We start from the raw sequence: 20970 nt of genomic DNA, 5'->3' as shown, positions 1-20970 counted from the left end.
AAATTGGGCATTAAAGTAAAAAATTAACAGGTGGACAAAGAGAGGATGAAGAAGGCTGAAGAGGCTGAAAGTGGGAGAAACAAAGATGAAAATGATGAACAGAAAAGGACAAAGTATCACTCATGTCTCTTCTGCAGGTTTCTGGAAGTAAAATGATTTAAAAACGGAGCGGAGAAAGTTCGCTGATTGGTCGCTGCATCTCCGGAGAGACGCCAGTAAATAAACAAGCAATCCTCAGGATGGAGGGATGCTGATAGATGGAGAGATCAAAGGATGCTGGGTTTTTGTTGTCGCCTCCAGAGGAAAGGCAGAGGAGGAAACAGGGCGGGGAGATCCAGGGAGGGGGAAGGAGAAGAAGAAGGAGGAGGAGACTGGTGGAGCTCTGGTTTGGAAGACTCACCGTGAAGGTCTGACCAGCAGCGAGCTCCATCCGTCCACCGGGAGAAGGTGAGGGCCTGGTTTGAAAAGGCTTCAGGCCCAAACCTGCCCAGAATTCGACAGAGGCTCCAGGCGCGAGATGTGGAAAAGCTTTTCCACAAACCGCCGTCATGCAAACCTGGGAAACCTTCATTCAATTTAAAGATCAGTTTTTCCACAGCTTCACAGCAGACTCAGACGTTCAACATTACTGTAATCAAAGAGTCTTTCCCCCAAATCGATGGAGATAAATCCACACCAAAAGGTTTTGTTGACTTAAAAAAAGTGACTGAGAAGATTTAATAAGAAATTAAAAGTTAAGGTTTGACCTTGGGGAAAAAAAGAGAATAAAAACAAGTGTATGAAAGATTTTTTAGATGTTTCATTTAGGGAAAAAAAAAATGTATATATATATATATATATATATATATATATATATATATATATATATATATATATATATATGTATGTGTACATATGGGAGCAGTAACCCCCAAGCTGGGAGGATGGCTCCAGCAGATACCAGGAACAACATCTGAGAGCTCTGTTGAAAAGAGCGCAATCCTAGGAACAGCTAAGATCCTGCAGAACCCTCAAGCTCCCAGGCCTCTGGTAGAGGACCCACGCTGGAAGGAGACAGACACAATACCGCCGGGGTGGCGAGAACACAGTTTAAGAAAAAAAAAAAAAAAAATACACATATATATATATATATATATATATATATATATATTCTAAGTGTTTTTTCTCTTTCTTTCAGTGACAAATGTTATTTGTTCAATCACTTTATTTTGGTCAAATCAAAAAAGCCTTCGATCTGGATTTAACTTAATTCAAATCCAGTTTCTAAAAGTCCCTCCAGTGAGCTCCACTGAGAACGTTCTGTTTGTGTGTCTGTGTCCATCCGTCCAGGAGCTTTCCGGTGTGGCAGATTAACTGGTTTCCCTGTTAAATGATGACCGACTCCCTTTAGCGTCTGTTGTTGTTGCTCACATGTTAAAAACCAGACAGAAATCTGTTGCTGTCCCGACAGAAACAGATTTCTGTAACAACATTTACAACGAAGTTTCAAAGCTCATCGCTTCAAAGCTCGCTCATCATTTAACAGGGAAACCAGTTCATCCAAAACACCGGCCTTTGTGCTAATTTTCACATTGGATTCATGGCTGTGGCTACTAGAAACACCGTCGTTCAACCGGTTTCAGTCAGAATGTGACCCAGAGGGAGAGGCTCCTGAAGGTGGGTGGCTTCTCAGTTCGGTCCTCTGTGTTGTTACAGTTCTTGCCAAGCAGCCGTTGCTCCTGCAGGGTCACTGGTAAGATTCTACTGAATTTATTCAGTATTTCAGTAAAGTCGAGCTCCACTCCAGAGGGAGGGGTTATTATCAGGGGGAGGGGTTTTAACCAGGGGGAGGGGTTATTTCCCCACCTGATGTCATGAAGGGAAAAATCCCCGGTCCGCCCGTTTGAACACATTCCCTAAAAAGTGGAGCAAACAAAGTGAAGGAGATGACAGACTTTCTGACACACAGGCTCAGGGGACACAGAGCACTGTTAAAAAAGCTTCAGAAAATGAATTTTACATATATGAGACCTTTAAATAAAAGAAACTTATGAGATTTCCCAGCTCTCGAGCAACCAAAGAAGACACAAACACGCGCAGGAGGGATTATTTTGATGGCCATTCGGCCACGTTTACTACAATATTGTTCCCATCTACAGTTATCAGCACAGCTTGTTGAGTTCTTTTTATTCATTTTTTTAAATAACATTGTCATAGATATTTTCACCACGGACTTGTTTTTCTGCTCGCTCAATCAGAGGATGTTTAAGCAGCATTATCAAAAAAAAAAAAAAAAAAAAACCTCAAGAACACATCCAAACACACAATACATACATACAAACCAGAGCACACACACACACTCCTACACATACACACATCCTAGAATAGCATCACTCTGATATATACAGATATATAGAATGAGTAAAAAAAAAAATCTATTTTCAGTTTTTACATCTTAATATAAGAGTCGTACCAAAGACATGGCCACCGAGTGAGTAAACAATAGATAAATAGATATAAAACAAATACAAAAATAAATAAACATAAATACTTGCATTAATTAATAAAAAGATGATTTTTAACTCCTCATGGTGTTTTGTTCAAGTTCATATATAATCAGCGCACCACTGTTAACTGTGAATCTACCTGGACAATGAAAGGTTTGTTCCACCACCGGAGGAAGCGGCGCGTCGCACTGCGATGGCGTCGTCTGTGCACCAGCCAATCACGTTTGGACGAGACGCCACCGCTTGTTGACACAGAGTCATTTCAGCACCATGGACATCCTGTGACCACCTGAACACTACCTGCAGGTTTCAGCCATTTCTAACTTTTAACAATACACACTGTCGCAGGAGTCGTAACGGGAGCGATGGCAGCTCTATGTTTCCCACAATCCCTGCTGATCAGGCGGAACACACACCCGCGAGTTTCCAATAGATCATCAGCGCGGGAACAATTAGAGGGAAGTCTGGAGAACCGAGCTGAGAACTCGTCCGCAGCCACATGATGCTTCGTTGAGACTGACGACATTTTCAAGTGAAAACGCCAAATTTTCATTGTGTTTTGAGTTTGAGTGGTGCTCAGAGCCAGCCAAAAACGCAAGTTTTTTTAAAACGACTCCCAAGGTGGAACTTTGCGACAATTCCAGCTCTGTGCAGAGTCTAACGGTGTTCTGTCCATACGAATGTCCGCGTTCTCCCAGGGTTCCTGTTCATAGCGTATTGTTCTCTGTAGCATGTGTGTGTGTGTGGTTTCATTACAAAAACAAACTACAGCACCAACTACCATACTAACTACATCGTTTTCAGCGTTTCTGCCGTTCTGATTGTTGGCGTGTAAATGCGATAATTTTCTGAAACGAAAATGTAAAACGATGCGTTTCTAGACCGGGCGGAACACGTTCAGCAGTTTGATCAAGATCACATGAGTTATGTTGGGCTGTGGCTTCAGCAAGATGGTTGAACGACCTCATCAATAGTTTGAATAAGAAACGACGATCTGATGCCAAACCAAAAGATGATCATCTGTAATAGTTTGATGAGTCATGAATAAACTCATATCATCAGCATAGCACAGGAACCAGAGCAGCTTTCCTGATTCTAATCTTCAACACGTCCTGCTCTTTTCTATTTTTTTCCCTTTAACATCTCAGAATGAGCATGCATATTCTGCACGGCAGCGATGATCAATATTACACTGCAAAGGTGTCTGGAAATACTTCAAAAGATACAAACCTCCAAGAAGCTTCTTCTTTCATGTCCGTACAAATTATAGATTTTTGCCATAAGTTCAGAGTCATTGCTTCTTTCTTTCAATGTGCCACAATCAATCAGTGTTTGTGTCATAACAGTCGACCCCAAACAGGTAATTTCCTGATTATTTTTAAAATACAACTTAAAAATTTTGCTATCAAACCGGAGCCCTGAAGTCTTCATTGCTACACCAAGCTTTTTTAAGAACCATGTGGGTCACATGACTTCAAGAACCATGTGCATCACTATTTCCTAAGAGAATGAGCAAGATGCACAGAGCAACAGTCTTGACGTCAGTATGAGGACCGTCTTGTGTTGTGTTGCTGGTTTGCAGACTAAAGTCAACGGGCTTTCCAACTTGACTTTTTTTTACATCTTGCAATACAATTTTGTACCACAAGGAGGTGTACTGAGTCACAATGGCTGAAGCTTTAATTAGTCTTATGGTAAATTGTTACCTGGGATGCACTGATGTGAATCCAGACATTTGGCTCCCTGCACTGTACTGGAGTGAGGACGAAATGATACTATTTGTAAATTGATGGAAGACGCACCACTTAGTATTTCAGCATCACTTCCTTTGAGGTGAGTCCGTGTCTAGTTTTGGTTGTTAGGTTTGGCATATCAGAGCGCAGTATTGGACCTGATACTTTGGAACAACCGGATCGATGTTGACTCATCAGACTGGGGGCGCAGGTTGGACTGCTGCAACCACCAACCAGAAACAGGATCCACTCAAGCGACTCAAGCTGATGAAATGACGTCGGTCCCGTTTACACGACAGCGCTGTGTTTTGTGTGATCCGGGCAAGAGCAGGACACCGTTTGACTAATATGAAAGAAGTTTGCTTTGATGCAAGTGTTTGTTCTTTACAATGTTCTAGCAGCAGTTGTTGTTGTTGTTCTGGACTGTGTTTTCCACCATTTGTGACGTGCTGGAGATCCAGACTCCTGACGTGCTCGCCGATCTGCACTGTTCACTTTACCTCGTTGTATTAAGGACATAACATCAGCACTTTATGAAAGCAGTCAAATCAGTCTTGTCTAGAAGCTGAAGGCCTGCATATTGTTTTCATTTGTAAACACCCACATTGGACACATTCAAAGCCTCATCGAACAGGAAACAGACAGTGTTCCTAACTAGCTAGCTTAAAAAAAGTATGGTACTCTACATTTTTGACAGTACTTTCAGCACGTGTTTGATTTTCTCCTTCAAGCTTCAAGCCAATATTCCTCTTCCCCGCCTGTTTTCCCCACGAAAATCCAACCTTGAATAATGGTTCTGTGGCAAAATGAGTTTGCCGATGATGCCTACATAATTTCTCCTGAAAAAACCGGACAATTTTGGACGACATTTAGAATCTTATGAGTAAACGAAACTTCTTCACTCAAAAGTCATTCATCACCTAACTACAGCTTAGTATAACAGCTTATATCTGACATCTGTATTTATTCAACTGTACATCACAGGCCTGTTTGTGGTGGGTTCCGGCACGCCATGCGGTTGCAGCCACCGCAGAAGTCGCCAACTTTACTGTACATCCGTACATCGAGCCCCGACTGACCCTCCCAAACGAGTCCTTTCTCAGCGGATGGGGGCTGTAAGTAGTGAGACTTATGCTGTGGCTGCTTCTTGAACACATCTAGATGAGGGACTGGTGTCGCTTGTATCTCAGGCCAAACTTTTCTTAGACCAACCTCGGCCTGAACGGGGAGTCAGGAGCCTGTTTTGGACGGATCCTCCTGGTTTTGGAGGATTGTTGCCTTGTTCCAAGTGCAGAAATTCTCTCGGGACAGAATTATTTCAGTTTTAGTTGTGAGGGACATGCAAACTTTTGGAAGCATGATTGGTCAAAATGAAGAATTTCAACCTTTCTATTTATGTCGTCACCATTTGAGCGAGTCAGCCAATCTTTATGGTTTGGATGTTAAACGTGTCCTTGGTATCTTGTTACTCTGTAAAACATTTATCTTTTTTTCAGGGATGCCTAGTGGTTTAACATTATATACTGAATATTTAGCCATCATTTCATGTCTAATTTTGCTATCAAACCAAAATGATTGCATGTCCCATGCATTCTCTAGCAGCCAGTTTCTAAATCGGAAAGTCTCTGTTGTGTCTCTGAGGTCCGAGGCTCAAGTTCATGCAGCAGACTGTTTCTCAATTATCTCAAACTCCACCACTTCATTTCTCTCAAATCCTTTTTTTTTTTTTTTTTTTTTTTTCTGCTCCTTGTACAGACCGTGCAGGATGAAACGGGATCTAACGCTCCTTGGTCCCAGGATGAGAGATTAAATTTCTCACTTCCAAGCTCTTAAAAATAAATGAAGATTATCCCAGTTCAGTGTTACTCCATTAACTTCCCACGGCTCATTCATGCTACTGACTCCCGGACTGCTCTGGTCCCAGATTGCGCTTCACATTTTACAATCAAGTTTTGACAGCGTCTTCAAGAAAGCTCCCCGACGCTCGTCTTTCCATGCTTCTCTTGGCGAAGGTAGTCCCGGGGTGAGACCTGGTCTCAGGCGGAGCCTCGGTCCCAGACTGCACTCTGAACTCTCACAGCTCCCGTTGGCTTAAACAGTCGTCTCGTACTCTAACACCTCTTTGCTGCCCATCATGCTGCTCCGGTACTGAATCCGGGGGCTGACGGCTGACGTGGTCTCCAGGAGCAGGATGGTCTTGCGCAGACGCCTGTCAATAAAGTGCGCGTCCCACGCCGGGTATCGCTTCCGCGGGAGGTCGATGCGGATCACCGGGCCCTCCTGCGCACGGGACGACGAGGAGGTCCTGTGGAGGAGTGCCGGGGACGAGGATGGGGAGGGGCGCACCTGGAAGACGGGCAGGCAACTGTCCCTGTCTCTGTCCTTGTCCCGTTCCCCGGGAACTGGCTCCCCCGTGTCTTTAGTCCTGGGCAGAGTCCTCGGGGGACTGGTGATCACCATGTCCGTTTGGGACCCCTGGGAAGGAGTGAGGCAAGCGTCAATCACTCCCGCCACGCCTCCCGCGCCCACCACACCCTCGTCCACGCAGCCCCCCCACTGCGAGCCCAGAACGGGCCCGTCCGGGTGCAGCCAGCAGTAGTACACCAGCATGAAGAAGGTCCCCAGGGCGAAGCTGCAGGCCACCAGGCAGACCACCACCAGGGCGTAGGAGTCGGAGGTGTGCGGGCCGCGGTAGGTGTACCAGGCGGCGGTCAGCGCCACGTTCTCGGCCAGCGTCACCGAGTAGTACACCGTCATGCGGAAGCGGCTGGGACCCTCCTTCACGTTGAACCAGCAGAAGATGTAGATGATCCCCACCACCATGTTGTAGATGATCTCCTCCCACTTGGACATGCAGAAGTCGGTCTCACCTTGAATAATCCAGAAGGTCATGACACACCTGAAAGACAGAGCCAACTTTTAACAGGGCTGCTTGTGGTATTACTGAGACGGCCATCTTTTGGGAATAATAATGATAAAGGACTCTCCCTGCATTAAATATCAATACTGACTTTGGCTCAATCTCCATCAAAAAGACATTTGTTGTGAAATTATGAGCCAGAAGAAAAAATAGGTTGTTAAAAGGGAAACCTCTTCAGAAGGAGTGACAGGCTGTCAGTCCACTGAGGCTTCGTTTACACGACAATGTTCTCCAGTGAAAACAGCAAACTTTCGTTGCATTTTAGTTGTCCGTTTACACAACGGTGCTCAGAGCTGCTGAAGACACTTAGAAAAAAAAAAAAACCTCCCAAAGAGAGACAACAGTTCTTCTGCACAAAGGCCACGTTTACATGGGCGTTTGTCTCAATCCGACTGAAAACAAGTGTAATAAAAGGCTCTGAATAGATGAATGATAAATAAAGTGATCCACGTTCAGTCCTGGTATATATGGAGCCTGTTTATACAGGATCTGTGACACGAGCTAAAGGTCCTGATCTTTAGCTTTACAGTCAGCAGTCTTCAGCAGGGTGGAGGAAACACCAAAACGATGAGTCTTCACTTGAAACGCTGTCGTGTAAACGGAGCCCAATTCTCCAGCTTGACACATTTTTCCATCATATTCTTACTTGAGACAGTTGTCATTTTTCTTTTACCTCACAGCATCATCCTGGATGTTTATTCTATTTGTATATCCTCCGTTGTGTGACTTTTATTTCTTAATTTTTAAAGTTGAAGTTAATCTGTGACCTCGATAAGAAGAACATTGTTAAAAATTCAACACTTCTGACTCCGTCAGTCTGCTGAATGAATGAAAGAATCATGATCTGTCCTGCTGTATATTTATGAGAGCTAAAGACGTAATGAGTTCAATCGACTGCTCGACACAGTGTGGCTGCTGAGAGGAACCAATAAATAATCCTGGGATCAGGTGTGGTTCTGTGTCCGCTGCCTGTCTGGCTTCTCGGTGGCGGCGGCGGCGCACCAGTGACTGACGATGAAGATCCCAAAGTAGAGCTGGAAGACGGAGGCGAAGAGGGCGAAGGCCACCGTCCTGGCCCCGATGGTGAAGAAGTGCCACAGCATCTGGGCGATCACCGCCTTGTAGGACATCGGCAGCTTGTCGTCGCGCGAGTCCCGGAGAACCTTCTGGTAGGAGGCGATCATCCAGGCCAGCGAGACCAGGGAGGCCGAGGCCGACAGACCTGCAGAGACGAGGTTGAGTTAAAAATCTGAATGTAAAGCTGAGCCAGGGCCTCCTCTGGGGGGCGCCAGAGAGCCGCAGAAGACAGGAACACGATTAAAAAAGAAACCATTTCCTCTTTGAGGAAGGTACAGTCATGTTTCTTCATTGAGGGTAGAAATTATGGTTTAATGTTATTTACTTCATCAACAAGTTATCACTTTGTTGGCTTCATTACGTCTCGAAGTCTGAAGCATTTTGGAGGAAGGTGGATGAGCTACACACAGTCATTCAAAAAAAATCTACATTTATATCAAAATATACGACGTGCAGAATTAAAGTTGACTCAGCGTGTGGAGAAGTTAGTGAACAAACATGTTTTTCCTCAAGTTTTAGGCTTAAAAAAGCTTTAAATGGTATTAAAAACCCATTACGTCCCAATGAGCTTGATAAACGACACATCGGGATGAACCACAGCAGCTATTTTTTCCTCTGTGAGAGCTTCCAGTTGGGCCCGGACCGGTTTCGGCTGATTATTAGCCCGAGCAGGGAAGTTTCAGGGCTGCCGCAGAGCACCCAGAGCACAGTTTAACCCATTAAACATTCATGGGAGTTAATCATGCAGGCTTGTCTCAAATTAGCCATGAGTTGTAGCGAGGAAGCATGAAAATTTCAGCAGAGCAGAAGCTGCGACGCTTTACTGTTTCAATGTAATTCTGAACATTTCCCATCATTCAAATTAAAGAAATTCCATCTTAAGCTTTGAAGAAATGTGGATTTTTCATGTCATATCTTTCTGTGAATTAGAGCTGAGACCGAAGGACTTTAGGACGGTTTGGCTAGCAGGCTGAATCCTGCTCTCTGTTAGCGTCCATCCAGCCCAGCACCAGAACGACCCTCCAGTCCGGTCTTGGCAGGACCGCTGCACCCCCGTAAATCCAACGCCGGCTCGCACTCTGAACAGCGCCGCTTCAACTGGGATCAGAGCAGCAGCAGCAGCGTGGAGGTTCCCCGCTCTGAGCTGTTCACAGTCCCGTCTCCCCTCCGGGGTGGAATCGGTGTTTGATAACACCAGTCCACCCAGAGGTCCACTTACTCGCAGCGTTTGATGCTTTAAATGCTGCATCCATAATGCATCAAATCCTCCAGACGAGCTGATAAATCACTCCCAGCTCTTCAACGACCCTGTTAGTCGCAACCGTGCCTCGTGGAAAATCTCCAAAACAGCCAAACGTGTTGAGTGTGATGATAAAGGAGGGATGTGACGAGGAAAGATGCACAAAACATGAGATTATATTCAACCCTGCAGCTTAAATCATTCCTGTGAAAACAAGCACACTAAATCGGCAGGGAGTGTGTGTGAGTGTGACTGTCTGCCAGGATCGACTCTCAGGCTCCGTTTACACCACGGCTCAGGTGAAAACCCCTTTCTGCTTTTTCATTTCAGAAAAGTTTCAAGTTTACATGGCGAGGTTTTGAAAACGACGTAGTTTTCATGTTGGGCCACTAGCTGGTGCTGTTGTTTGTGCCTTGTATTGAAACCACACACACACACACACACACACACACACACACACACACACACACACACACACACACACACACACACACATATGGACAGAACACCAAGGTGGACTGTCAACTACCAAGACCAGGAGAATATAGACTGGGACCATGACCATGACCAGGACCAGGACCAGGACCAGGACCAGCGCCAGGACCAGGACCAGGTCCAGCATTTTCATTGTTTACATGGAGGCCGAGCCAGAGTGTTTCTGGAAAGTTGGATTCTCGCCCGTTTAGACAGAGTCGGAGTATTTTCAAACACTTCTGACATTTGTCTTCTTGCTTTCTGTGTGTGTGTGTGTGTGTGTGTGTGTGTGTGTGTGTGTGTGTGTGAGAGAGAGAGAGAACACAGTGTTGAAAGATAAAGTGTGAATATATTTTGTTTTATTCATCAAAGGCCAATCTGCTTCTTGTAAGAGGTAGATGAATAAAGAATAACCTCTCTCTCTCTCTCTCACACACACACACACGCACGCGTGCGCACACACATGCATGCACGCGTGCGCACACACACACACACACACACACACACACACACACACACACATACACACACACACACAGTAGAAGCAGTGGTCACAGACATGAAATGTTGATTGATTTTATGAGACGTTCTGACTCATTGCTTCACTTTTTTTAAGTCACAGTTTGTCTTTTTTAAAGCAGAACTATGCAAGATTTGCTTTAGCGCTCCCCCTACTGGTCTCCTGTGAAAGCTCACTGTGGTAAACGCCCCCCCCCCCCCCCCCCCCCCCGCGTGCAGAGAGCGTCTCACTCCCGTTTCCTTTTATCCGCTCGTTAGACAAAGTTTTTTTTCTGTCTTTTTGGTTCTGCCACCATGAGCACCTTAGGGTGGCGTTGCTAACGCTAGCGAGGGTTTCATGTTTGTTTTACGCGCTTTTGTTAAATCTTCTGCAGCCTCAGTTCCTCGCGCTGCCCGGGAACTTCCTCCGGTTGCTCCCTCTGACATGCCTGCCTCACACACTCAGACTTACTGGAAAACAAACACACTCAGACACGCTGCTTTCAGCTCAGTGCAGCGAACTCACTCGCGCTCACGTCTACCAGAGGAGGTGCCACTCTTCTTTATTTTTCAGTTACCAAACAGAAATTAGAACCAATCAACACATCATGTAAAGATCGTCTATTGCAACACAATGACAGATCTCGCACTCCAACAGCTTTTATCCTTGTCCTCCCGTATGAGCGCCGTAAAGCAGGTTTGTTCTCTCAGATGTAGTCGGTCCGCTCCTCTGAAATTGCAAGCGCTGTTTTCAGGACACAGACCCCGGGGGGAGTGAAGGGACCGGCGAATCACCGCGACAAGTCTTTGTTTACCCCCCAAGGGATTCTGAAACACATTTATTGAGGTAAAAAAGTTGCAAAGTTCTGCTTTAAACTAAAACTCTTATTTTCAAAATGTTTTCAGGAATGTTGACGCTGAAATGAAGACAAAAAGGCCGCTCGTGTTTGGAAACACACCGGAATGTGAGCGGTCACAGTCAACATGCACTCTTCCAGCATCAGCTGTGACTGACTGGGGTGTCAAACATAAGGCCCGTGGGCCAAAGCTGGTCTGCTAAGACAAGAGGGATGTTCAAATTGCCTTCAGAGAAGCTTCCATGGTGCAACACTGAGACCTGAGCAAAGCCACCAGTGGTGCTGCCATGAGGGCGAGCCAGCTAGCATCAGCTGTCAGGGGGAGTTTCTAAAAACATCCAGAGTAGAAAAGTCTTCTAAGTTCTTTGACATTTAACTCCTGCTTTGCAACAGAACGTTTCATTACAATTTGCGTTATGCTAAGATGGCAGTTATTTTCTGCAGTGACTGTTTGGTTTTGTGAAAATATTAGAATTCTCATCAGGACAAAGTCAAACTTTAAAGAAAAAAATTCCAGGATGTTTTGTCCCTGTTTCACCAGTCTGGCAAGTAACTGACATAACTAATCCTACTAAAAAGGACGCCATGTAAACACCTCAATCTGACTGAACTGCCTCCGTCTCCGTGGAAACGGGAACTTTTGTGGAACACTGTTACTCGTCCTGTGCACCATGGCTGCAGTAAGCAGCTGTTTCTTCCAAAAGGTCTGGACGATGCAGGAAGAGGCGGAGCCTGGCTCACCTTGCAGCGGCAGGACGGCGTTCCCGTGGATCATGATGCTCAGCTGCAGGACGAGCTGCGGCGCCGACTTGAGGAAGGCCTCCAGGAGGCGGAGCATGGTGATGTCCGCGCTCTCGAACATCAGCCGCCAGTGGAAGTGGCGGCGGGGCCCGCTGCTGTGCCAGCGGCTCTGGGCGCCCAGGTACAGGGCGTGGATGTACCTGAGGGCGAGTGAGAGAGCAAAGACGGCTTCAGGAACCTCCTTTAAACATCAGCTGGAAAATGACGAAAATCAAACATGTTTCACCATTAAATCTCCGTCAAGTCACAACTTTTTGGTGGAAAATTGTGAAAGCAGCTCTTCTGGTGAAAGATGTTGCAGTATCCTGTTGTAAACTCTGTTCTTTGTCATTTAAAAGTGCTTTTCTCCCAGGTTTTGTGCAGCCTTTCCCTTATTTACAGGCTTTCTTTGATCTGTGCTCACCCTCAGCCACATTCAGTGAATTTAAAGAGTGGAGCGAAGGAATCAAAGCTAAGTGACATGTTTTGGAGGGCTGGACCTGGAGCAGGGCGGCCGTCTTTACCCCCGCCCGTCAGCGCCGGCCTGTTTCGCTTCTTTTGTTTGCGATCGGCTGCCGGGTTGCAGCGGGTCAGTTGCCGCATGCATCAATCTCAGAAAAAAAAATGGCGGACTGATGTGAAGAAGACAGGAAAACAGGGGCGGGATCAAGCAAAGATCTGGATCCTCTTTTTTTTACTTGCAGAAGTGAGAAAAGATGCTACGAGACAGAAACTCCACGACAACCGAGGAAATCACTGAGAGCGGGTTTTCGTCCAGATTACTCTAACGACACGACGAGGCTTTTCAATGGAAAACTGTCTTTGTGTTTTGTTTGTCTGTTTACAAGACAACTGTGTTTGGAGGCTCTGAAAACACAGCTTTTTGAGAACAGTCGGACTCCGTGGTATAACGGACACAAAAAAGCAGCTTCTGCTGTTTCTGTGGAAACCGGCATCGTTTTCAAAACCTCGAGGTGTAAACGGCGTCCGAGACGACGTTTCTCCAACCGTCAGCGGATCTCCAGCCCCTTCCACTGTTACACCCGCCCACACAGGTCAAGGCCTGACCGGCAGCTCCATCCACAACATCCCTCTGTCAATTCATCCACCTTCCCTCCTCAAGACAGGTTCTCCATCAAGTCTGAATCGATTCCAAATCCATCATCTTATTGTCTCTCCAAACAGTGACACAGAAATCCGCCCTCCCTGAAATAACTCAGACCTCACCAGATGCAAGCAGAGTAAATACAGTCTAAAGCTGCAGGAGAGCCTGGTGCATCATGGGAGCGGCGGCTGGCAGACGGCGGCAGCGGTACTGCAGGAGAGGTGCTTGGTGGAGGAGAACCGAAGCTCGCCGAGGAAAAGTGAGACGACACTCACTTCCTGCGCTTCTGCATCCCCAAGCAGATTTTAAATGGAGGGGTAAAAATAACCCGGGAGTCTCTGCGCGCACACACACACACACACACACACACACACACACACACACACACACACACACACACACACACACACACACACACACACACACACACACACGTCAGCACATATGATGATTTTCAAGCCTGCAAAACCACAGGCAAGCATGGATGCACATGTGGTTGACGCACCTAAAACACAAAGACGACGCATCTCAACAGGACACACACACACACACACACACACGCAGTGACAGACATGGCAGCCTGGAAATCTTGCGGCTCGGCAGATAATTTGCTGGCCCAGCAGCTCAGCCGGCGTCTCCGTCTCTCCGTCTCCTCGTTCTCTCATTTCATGTTTTTGTCTTCCAAACACTTCGTTCATCTCTTCCACGACCGTCTGACCCTTTTCTGATGTGTGACTTTCAGCTCATACAAAACTCAGCCTGATGACTTTTCTTGCAGCGACGGGATTTCAGAGTGTGGGGAGGAATTCAGGCGTCCATTTACACGACATCGCTTCACGTGGCAACGCAGCGTTTTCCTTTCAGAGAGAATTCTGTGTTATTACAGTTATTATTGCAGTGTTTTGAAAACACTGTGTCCATGGGAACTGCAGAAATAGTGTAGTTTTCATGCTGGTCCACCAGTAGGTGCTGTTGTGTAGAACAATCCACTCTAAACATTAAAGCTAGGGTAGGCGATGTTGTCCAAAAGCACTTTTTGTCATACTGAGTGAAATGCTCCTCGCCCCCTGGGAGAAGTCAACACGTTATGTTGCGGAAAAAGCAGAGCTCGGCGGAGCCTTGGGGAGATGCTACATTCGAATACATGCTAGTTTTCCAAGATCGCCAACCCTAGCTTTAACCGTGGAGAACACGGACATTCAGGAAAAGACAGTCAGAATCTTTTCAAAAAGCTGCATTTTCACCCGTTTACACGATGGAGTCGAAGTGTTTTCAGTGACCCTGAGCACTGATGTCATGTAAACGGTCCCTTAAAATGCAGCGCAAGTTTTCCGTTTTCACTAGAAAACGTCGCTCTCTGTTGTTCACCTCTGTCAGCCTTCGGAGATGTTAGGAGATCAGAACTCTTCTCGTGCTGCATTTAATTTAAATCTTTACATTAATCTGCAGCTGCTTTAATTCCCATGTTTAATAGTTAATACACGCCTCCTATTGGGTATTTATAGCTTCACTGTGGGGCATTTATGGCTTAATTGCAGGCAATTCACGGGGTAATTACATAGTTGGGATAATTGTGATGTATTTATGGGAAAACCAGACTGTTCAGTCACTACACGGCAATATTGGGCATTTCCAGTGACTGAGGGTCCTTTCAGCACCAATACAGCGTTCTTCAGGGTACACAGTAATACACTGAGCCGTTTCAATGATAAAATTACAGGATTTCCACACGGTGACTGTTGGACGGTTGAATCCAGTGTTTCATGCTAATGTCACTATTGGCCATTTAAACTGCAGGCCTCGTTTACAAAACCTTCATCTCATTTTGTTCGTCCGTTTACATGAGAATCGTTCTTGGAATCACTGAAAATGCAGCTTTTGGAAAATGACTCCCAGGCTGGAAGTTGATAGTGTTGAGAGTGTGAGACTGGGAGACGTAGGACGTGGTTACATGTGGAACTGTGGGTTATTGATAGTGTGATAACAGATTAATTACAGAATATCTGAATGGAAACACGATTACAAAGTAACTATTCACTATACTGACACGGTAACACCAGAGTGTTGTCTGATATTGTAGAGCAACTAAAGTAACTGTAATAACTTTTCATACTGTGAAACTGAAAGCTGATTTCTTCTCTTATTAACAATCACATTTCCTTCCTTTTGCTCGGAACATTTCATTATTTCCTCTGTTTCCTTCCTTCCTCACGATTCATCTTCCCGACTTGGCCAATGCCTCTTTTCCTTTCTCCTTCCTCCATTCATCTTCTTCTTCTCCTCCTCTTTTCTGCCTGCTTTCCTTCACCTGTTTTCTCTCATTTAGTTTCCCTCTCAGACCAATTCCATGCAGCTATTGTCTTACTGTCATCCCCCCCTCTCTCTTTCTCTATCCAATTTATTTCTCTCTTCCCTCAGGTGTTCTCTCTGCCTTCAGCTTCCAATCTATCAAATCTATATGAATCCTCTCCTGCTCTGCTCTCCTCATTTCCTCGGTGGTCTTTCCGAGGCCACAGGTAGACCAGAGTCTCTGTGTTCAGATGAATATTACAGGTCAATGGATGAAGTGCAGCCATCAGCAGTCAACTCCAGAAACAGAGAACTTTGAAGCGAAGTGGTGGGAAGTGGGATGAAGATTTTATCCCCAGTGTGACTGACTGCAGTGTGTGTCCTCTTCTTGTTATTTTACACTGAGTACGGCCAGACAGTAAAAATAACCAAAATTATTATTCTACAATCAATCAATCAATCAATCAATCAATCAATCAATCAACATATAAAATTATTGGGAAAAGAGCAAATAAATGGTTCCACAACCACATACAGCAGGGATGTGTTGCTCATTTTACTTGAAGGATCACATAAAGCCCACTTTCATCTTGCGTGGCCAGAAAATCGAGTCATTATAACCTTTAAATTGAAGTTTTTCTCTACACAGATGATAAAAAGCTCAATATTTCCACAAAACCAAGTGATTAATACTGAAAATGACAATAACTTCAACCTAAAACCTATATTAATGATATCTTGTGGTGTAAAATACTGTGAAATTGTCAACTAACTGTTGAAGCGGGTTTGACAGCATCCAGGTCGCTGGCTCTCATGGCAGCATCACCGATGCCTCAGCTCGGGTCTCAGTGTTGCGTCTCTTCTCGCATTGCTGAGCATACAAAGGGCTGGACGATATGGCCAAAAATTTTATCACGATATAGGTCATAATTTCGGTCGATACGATATGATTCCGATATCGATATAAATAATACAAAAGCTTCAGAAAAACTGTTAAGAATCATGTACATAATGTACTACCTGTAAAACTAGAAATTATTCATCCAGGAAGCTCCTCCAGTATAAAATTTTAGAAATAAAAACTACAACAAATTAAATATTTAACTTTAATTTAAGAAATATGAAATCACTGTCAAATAAATGTAAGTTTCACCTTTTTTCAATATAAATAGCTTTAACTTTACACTTAAATACAGTTATGTTATTGTTATAGATTCAAACAAAGCTGCTTCAACCAGGAAGAAAAATTAAAGTGCTCAGAATTACTGCAATAAACAGAAAAAAGAGTGAGCAACAACAAATACACTGCAAAAAGTCCAAATCTGAGCAAGTTTTTTCATCTTGTTTTGAGTGAAAATGTCTAATTTTACTTGATTTAAGATACATTTCCTTAAATTTTATATTTGATCAAGATAAAAAGGCTTGATTTAAGAGAAAATTCTCTGAAATCAAGAAAATTTTTTGCTTGTTCTATTGGCAGATTTTTCTTCTTAAATTAAGAAATCTTTACTTGAAATTAGTAAAAAAAATCTGCCAACAGAACAAGCAAACCATTTTCTTGATTTCAGAGAATTTTCTCTTAAATCAAGCCTTTTTATCTTGATCAAATATAAAATTTAAGGAAATCTATCTTAAATCAAGTAAAATTAGACATTTTCACTCAAAAGAAGTTGAAAAAAACTTGCTCAGATTTGGAATTTTTGGGACAGGGAATTGAAATACCTGCCATATACTCACCTTTTCAATATTAATAGCTTTAACTTTTAAACTAAAGCACAGTTTTTCTTATAGATTTAAACAAAGGTGCTTCAACCAGGAAGAAAAATAAAAGTGCTCAGAATTACTAAGGTTAAGTACAGAATTACTTAAGATTGTAGTGATTATGGTGAAAATGCAGTGAGTCCCTGCAGTTTTTTTTTTTTGTGTGGTGTTTGTCTTCACTGTTGCAGCGTCTTGTAAATTGCAGACGGTCCCTAAACCCTGCAGCACCACCGGCTGCTAATCGAAATCAATATTGTTTCTGACGCTTGATAGACAGATACTTTTAATGAAAATGAGCTTGTAGCATGTCGTCCAGCTCACAGCGATGGGATGGAGGCTCCTTTGTATGTTACTGACGTTTTGTTAAAGAGTTATTGAGACCGAAAGTCCGCATCTGTCAACATGCTGCTAACTTCACTGGACTGTTCAGTGAATGTTATACCTAATTCGTAGCCACGAAATAATATTTCGTGCGCACGATTTATTATTTCGTGGCCACAGATTAGCTTGTGGAAGCTTGTTCAGTCGCGTTTACATCACGAGTTCTCATTTTGGAGCTCAAACTCACCGCGGTGGAGCTTAGCTTGTAGCCTGAGCTGAGGACGGCCAGCTGTGGCTGCAGGGCACTGATCACTCTCTCGCGGCGCTTTCTGTTCGGCTTGAATCAGCGGCGCCGTGAACAGCAGTTAATAATTGTTAAAAGCATACTATAATGCACTATATCGAAAATTTGTTTAAAATTCATGTCACCGTTATTGAATAAAAATATACCGCGGTATATATTGATATCGAAATTTTGTCCAGCCCTAAGCATACATGGTAAATATTCTAACATATCAATCAATGGATTCATTAGTAAGTCTGTAAACAAGTAAATTGATTTTAAAAAATTGAATGAAATAGAGAGATAACCAACCAGACAGCCGAGCAAACTACTACCCAACCAGGCAACCAATCAACCAACCAAAAAACCAACCAGTCAAACAACCAACCATTCGACAAAGTAAGCAGCCAAGCAAGGTACCAATCAGTTAGTCAGACAACCAACCAACCAAATAAAGTCTTAAAAACAGATCATTAAACCCTACATAAAACCTCCAAGGTGCCCTTTATGTCTAATAAAACGACCAAAATCCCACATATCTTAGGATTTGTAACATATTGGATAATGCCAGACTCTCCAAATCATCCAAACTGGATCATTGGTTTTCTGTAAATGATCGTCAGGTTACTGCTTGCAGCTGTCCCAGACGGTACTGAACTGGGTTCTAGAAAGTTCCATAAACGTGACACTGGCCCTTTTTTAAACAGGCCTAGTGATTCATGTTGAGTCTGTTCTTTTTTCTGAGGCATTCACTTCCCGCTGGGACGTTTCGGCGTCGTCACGGTCGCCTTGTGCATCAATCTGACTGAGACCGGTGAACATGTCAGCATTTATAATTACAACTATTATTATATTAACAGTCTCAGGCTGCACATTTTTCATCATCACGGCTCATTGGCTCCAAATTGATCGGCGGGTGAACATTTAGGACACAATAAACAAAGTGCAGGAAACAGAAAGGCGAGGCAGAAGTTATTAATGATCTGTTTACCCAGAGAGGAAGGAGTGAGACTGATGACGACTGATGATCACGGAGGCAGATTGGCTGAAGGAGGAAGTTGTTATCTGCAATTACTCAATGATTTCTTTTACATCCACTGCTGACGATAACGATGACTGACGTTTCAGTGTCGTAGCGCGGCGCCTCATGACACTTTCAGGAAATAAAAGATTTTTTTCTTTCTGCGTTCGATGCCGATTATTAAAAATGGTGGAATCTTCAGGGTTAAAACAGGTTAAGAAGGTAAAACAAGTCAGAAGAGATGCAATGGAAACAAAGACAGTGAGGTGGCTAAAAGTGCTAATAAAAAAGGAATACTGGTAAACGTAAATCAACTAAAATTACTAGTATTTTTTTGGAGAAAGAAAGGAAAGAAAAAGAAAAAAAATTGCTAGGACATCTAAAACGGATCTAACCATTATAAACTATTAAAAAGCCTGAAACAGCCAAGATGTAGAAAAACAGCTGAGGTGGAAAAAATTCCCCAAAAGAACAAAACTTTAACATGGCCACAGATTCTAAAAATGTAATCAAATATATCTAAATATATTGATTGCACTGGTACTTTCTGAAAAGAGCTGCTTTGTTCAGCTAATTATCATGTTTTGTCCTTGATTTGTTGTAAAATGATGATAATGTTTGCAGATCGCTGTGACCAACATGAGCGACATTCGCATTAGCACTGAACAGAAACACCCGGTCGGTGCAGAAGACGACAGAGGCCTCTGACTCCGCCTCCCCGTCAGTCTCCACGGCAATAACTGTCCTCCAGCTCCGGCCTCTAAACCCGCCGCCGATCTATTAGCAGCAAATTTCTGTATCCTGCAAATCCGTCAGCCGTTTGCAGGACGAGGGAGGAGGAGGAGCTCTTGAACCTCCATCACTTGTCTGAAGAGACTCTCAACCTGCCCATTATCACACCAGCAATCACTGACATTTATTTTGTGTGTGTGTGTGTGTGTGTGTGTGTGTGTGTGTGTGTGTGTGTGTGTGTGTGTGTGTGCATCTGTAAAGTACAGTGCTGGTGCTCTCTTCTGATTGAGGAAGCCACATCGGTTAGATTGTGGAGTAGCTGAGGCTTTCTTTGAAAACACAAGCATTTTCACTTGAAATGTTGTCCTGTAAACGAAGCCTTATGCTCAGATCAAAACCCAATAAATCTGTTCAATAGTTTCCATTTCAGTGAATGAAACTGTTTCATTGTCTTAAACAACCTTCCCTTTTTCCCTGAAAATATTTTCGGAGCATACAATAAAAGATAAAGTAATCTAGAAATCAATTCATTCACTGGAATATAACTTTTAAGTGAACTTGAGTACAACTGACACAGTGTAACAGTCACTGTGCTTTAGGAAAAACGATGTTGGGAAACATTTTCACCAGTTTCCTGACTCTTATTGTTGAGACTTTGCATCTCAGTAACTCTCAGTAGCTTCAGCTCATGTTTCTCCTGACTGAATATTCCAATTCAGGGTATATTTATATCTATTTAAAGGGTTTGGCTTTAAGATGCCATCCTGGACTGAGCTGCACGCTCAGCAAGTCTGCGAGAAGTCATCAATGAGTGGCTGCAGAGCAGCAGCAGCAGGACCGGCGGACGTTTCCCACCTCAGTGGATGAAACATGAATCGATGGATGAACTGTTGATGCTGATTCTCTCTGCTGCTGCATGAGCGGCGAGACGAGCTGCGAAGCTCAGACCTGAACTCATCCTTTAAAAGAGGGATTTTATCCCGACGTGGAGCCGAACGGCGGCCGCGGCGGCCGTCCTGCAGGTCTGTGTGGAAGGCCCACCACACAGAGCAGAGACAACGTCTCCTCTCGGCTGTCAGCGCCGACCTACTTAGACCGAGAACGGCGAGCCGGCGAGACGAGCGGAGCGCCGAGAGTACAGGACGAGAGGAGGAACCGAAAAGGAGGGACGAGGCACCACCAGACAAAACCAGGGAGACATACGGCTCAGTGTGTGTGTGTGTGTGTGTGTGTGTGTGTGTGTGTGTGTGTGTGTGTGTGTGTGTGTGTGTGTGTGTGTGTGGTTCAATTCCAGGGAAACGCAAAAGGAGACACAGAATATCACAAAAAGAAGGAGAAGACATTTGTTTATATGCTACCCTACATTCATCTGGGTATGTATTTGTTTGTGTGC

The 20970-nt window shown here is 44.2% G+C and overlaps 1 protein-coding gene and 1 long non-coding RNA gene across 2 annotated transcripts in view; one reads left to right on the top strand and one right to left on the bottom strand.

Moving 5' to 3' along the window:
* The first annotated feature begins 2509 nt into the window (after positions 1–2509).
* Positions 2510–15817, top strand: LOC115408217 (uncharacterized). Its single transcript, XR_003933748.1, has 3 exons — positions 2510–2615; positions 7293–7295; positions 15806–15817. It is a non-coding gene; the product is annotated as an uncharacterized LOC115408217 (long non-coding RNA).
* LOC115408170 (XK-related protein 7-like) overlaps positions 5961–20970 on the bottom strand; it is a 53369-nt gene continuing 38359 nt past the window's right edge. Inside the window, exons 2-4 of the mRNA XM_030118777.1 lie at positions 12027–12226; positions 8142–8361; positions 5961–7118 (exon numbers count right to left, since the gene is read on the bottom strand). Coding sequence (XP_029974637.1) covers positions 6311–7118; positions 8142–8361; positions 12027–12226 — 1228 coding nt within the window. The 3' untranslated portion in view covers positions 5961–6310. The remainder of the gene's footprint in view (positions 7119–8141; positions 8362–12026; positions 12227–20970) is intronic.

This window comes from Salarias fasciatus, chromosome 20 (assembly GCF_902148845.1).
Source record: "Salarias fasciatus chromosome 20, fSalaFa1.1, whole genome shotgun sequence".
NCBI classification, from domain to species: Eukaryota; Metazoa; Chordata; class Actinopteri; order Blenniiformes; family Blenniidae; genus Salarias; species Salarias fasciatus.
The sequence above is the reverse complement of the archived record's forward strand: the minus strand, read 5'-3'. Positions and strand labels throughout refer to the sequence as shown.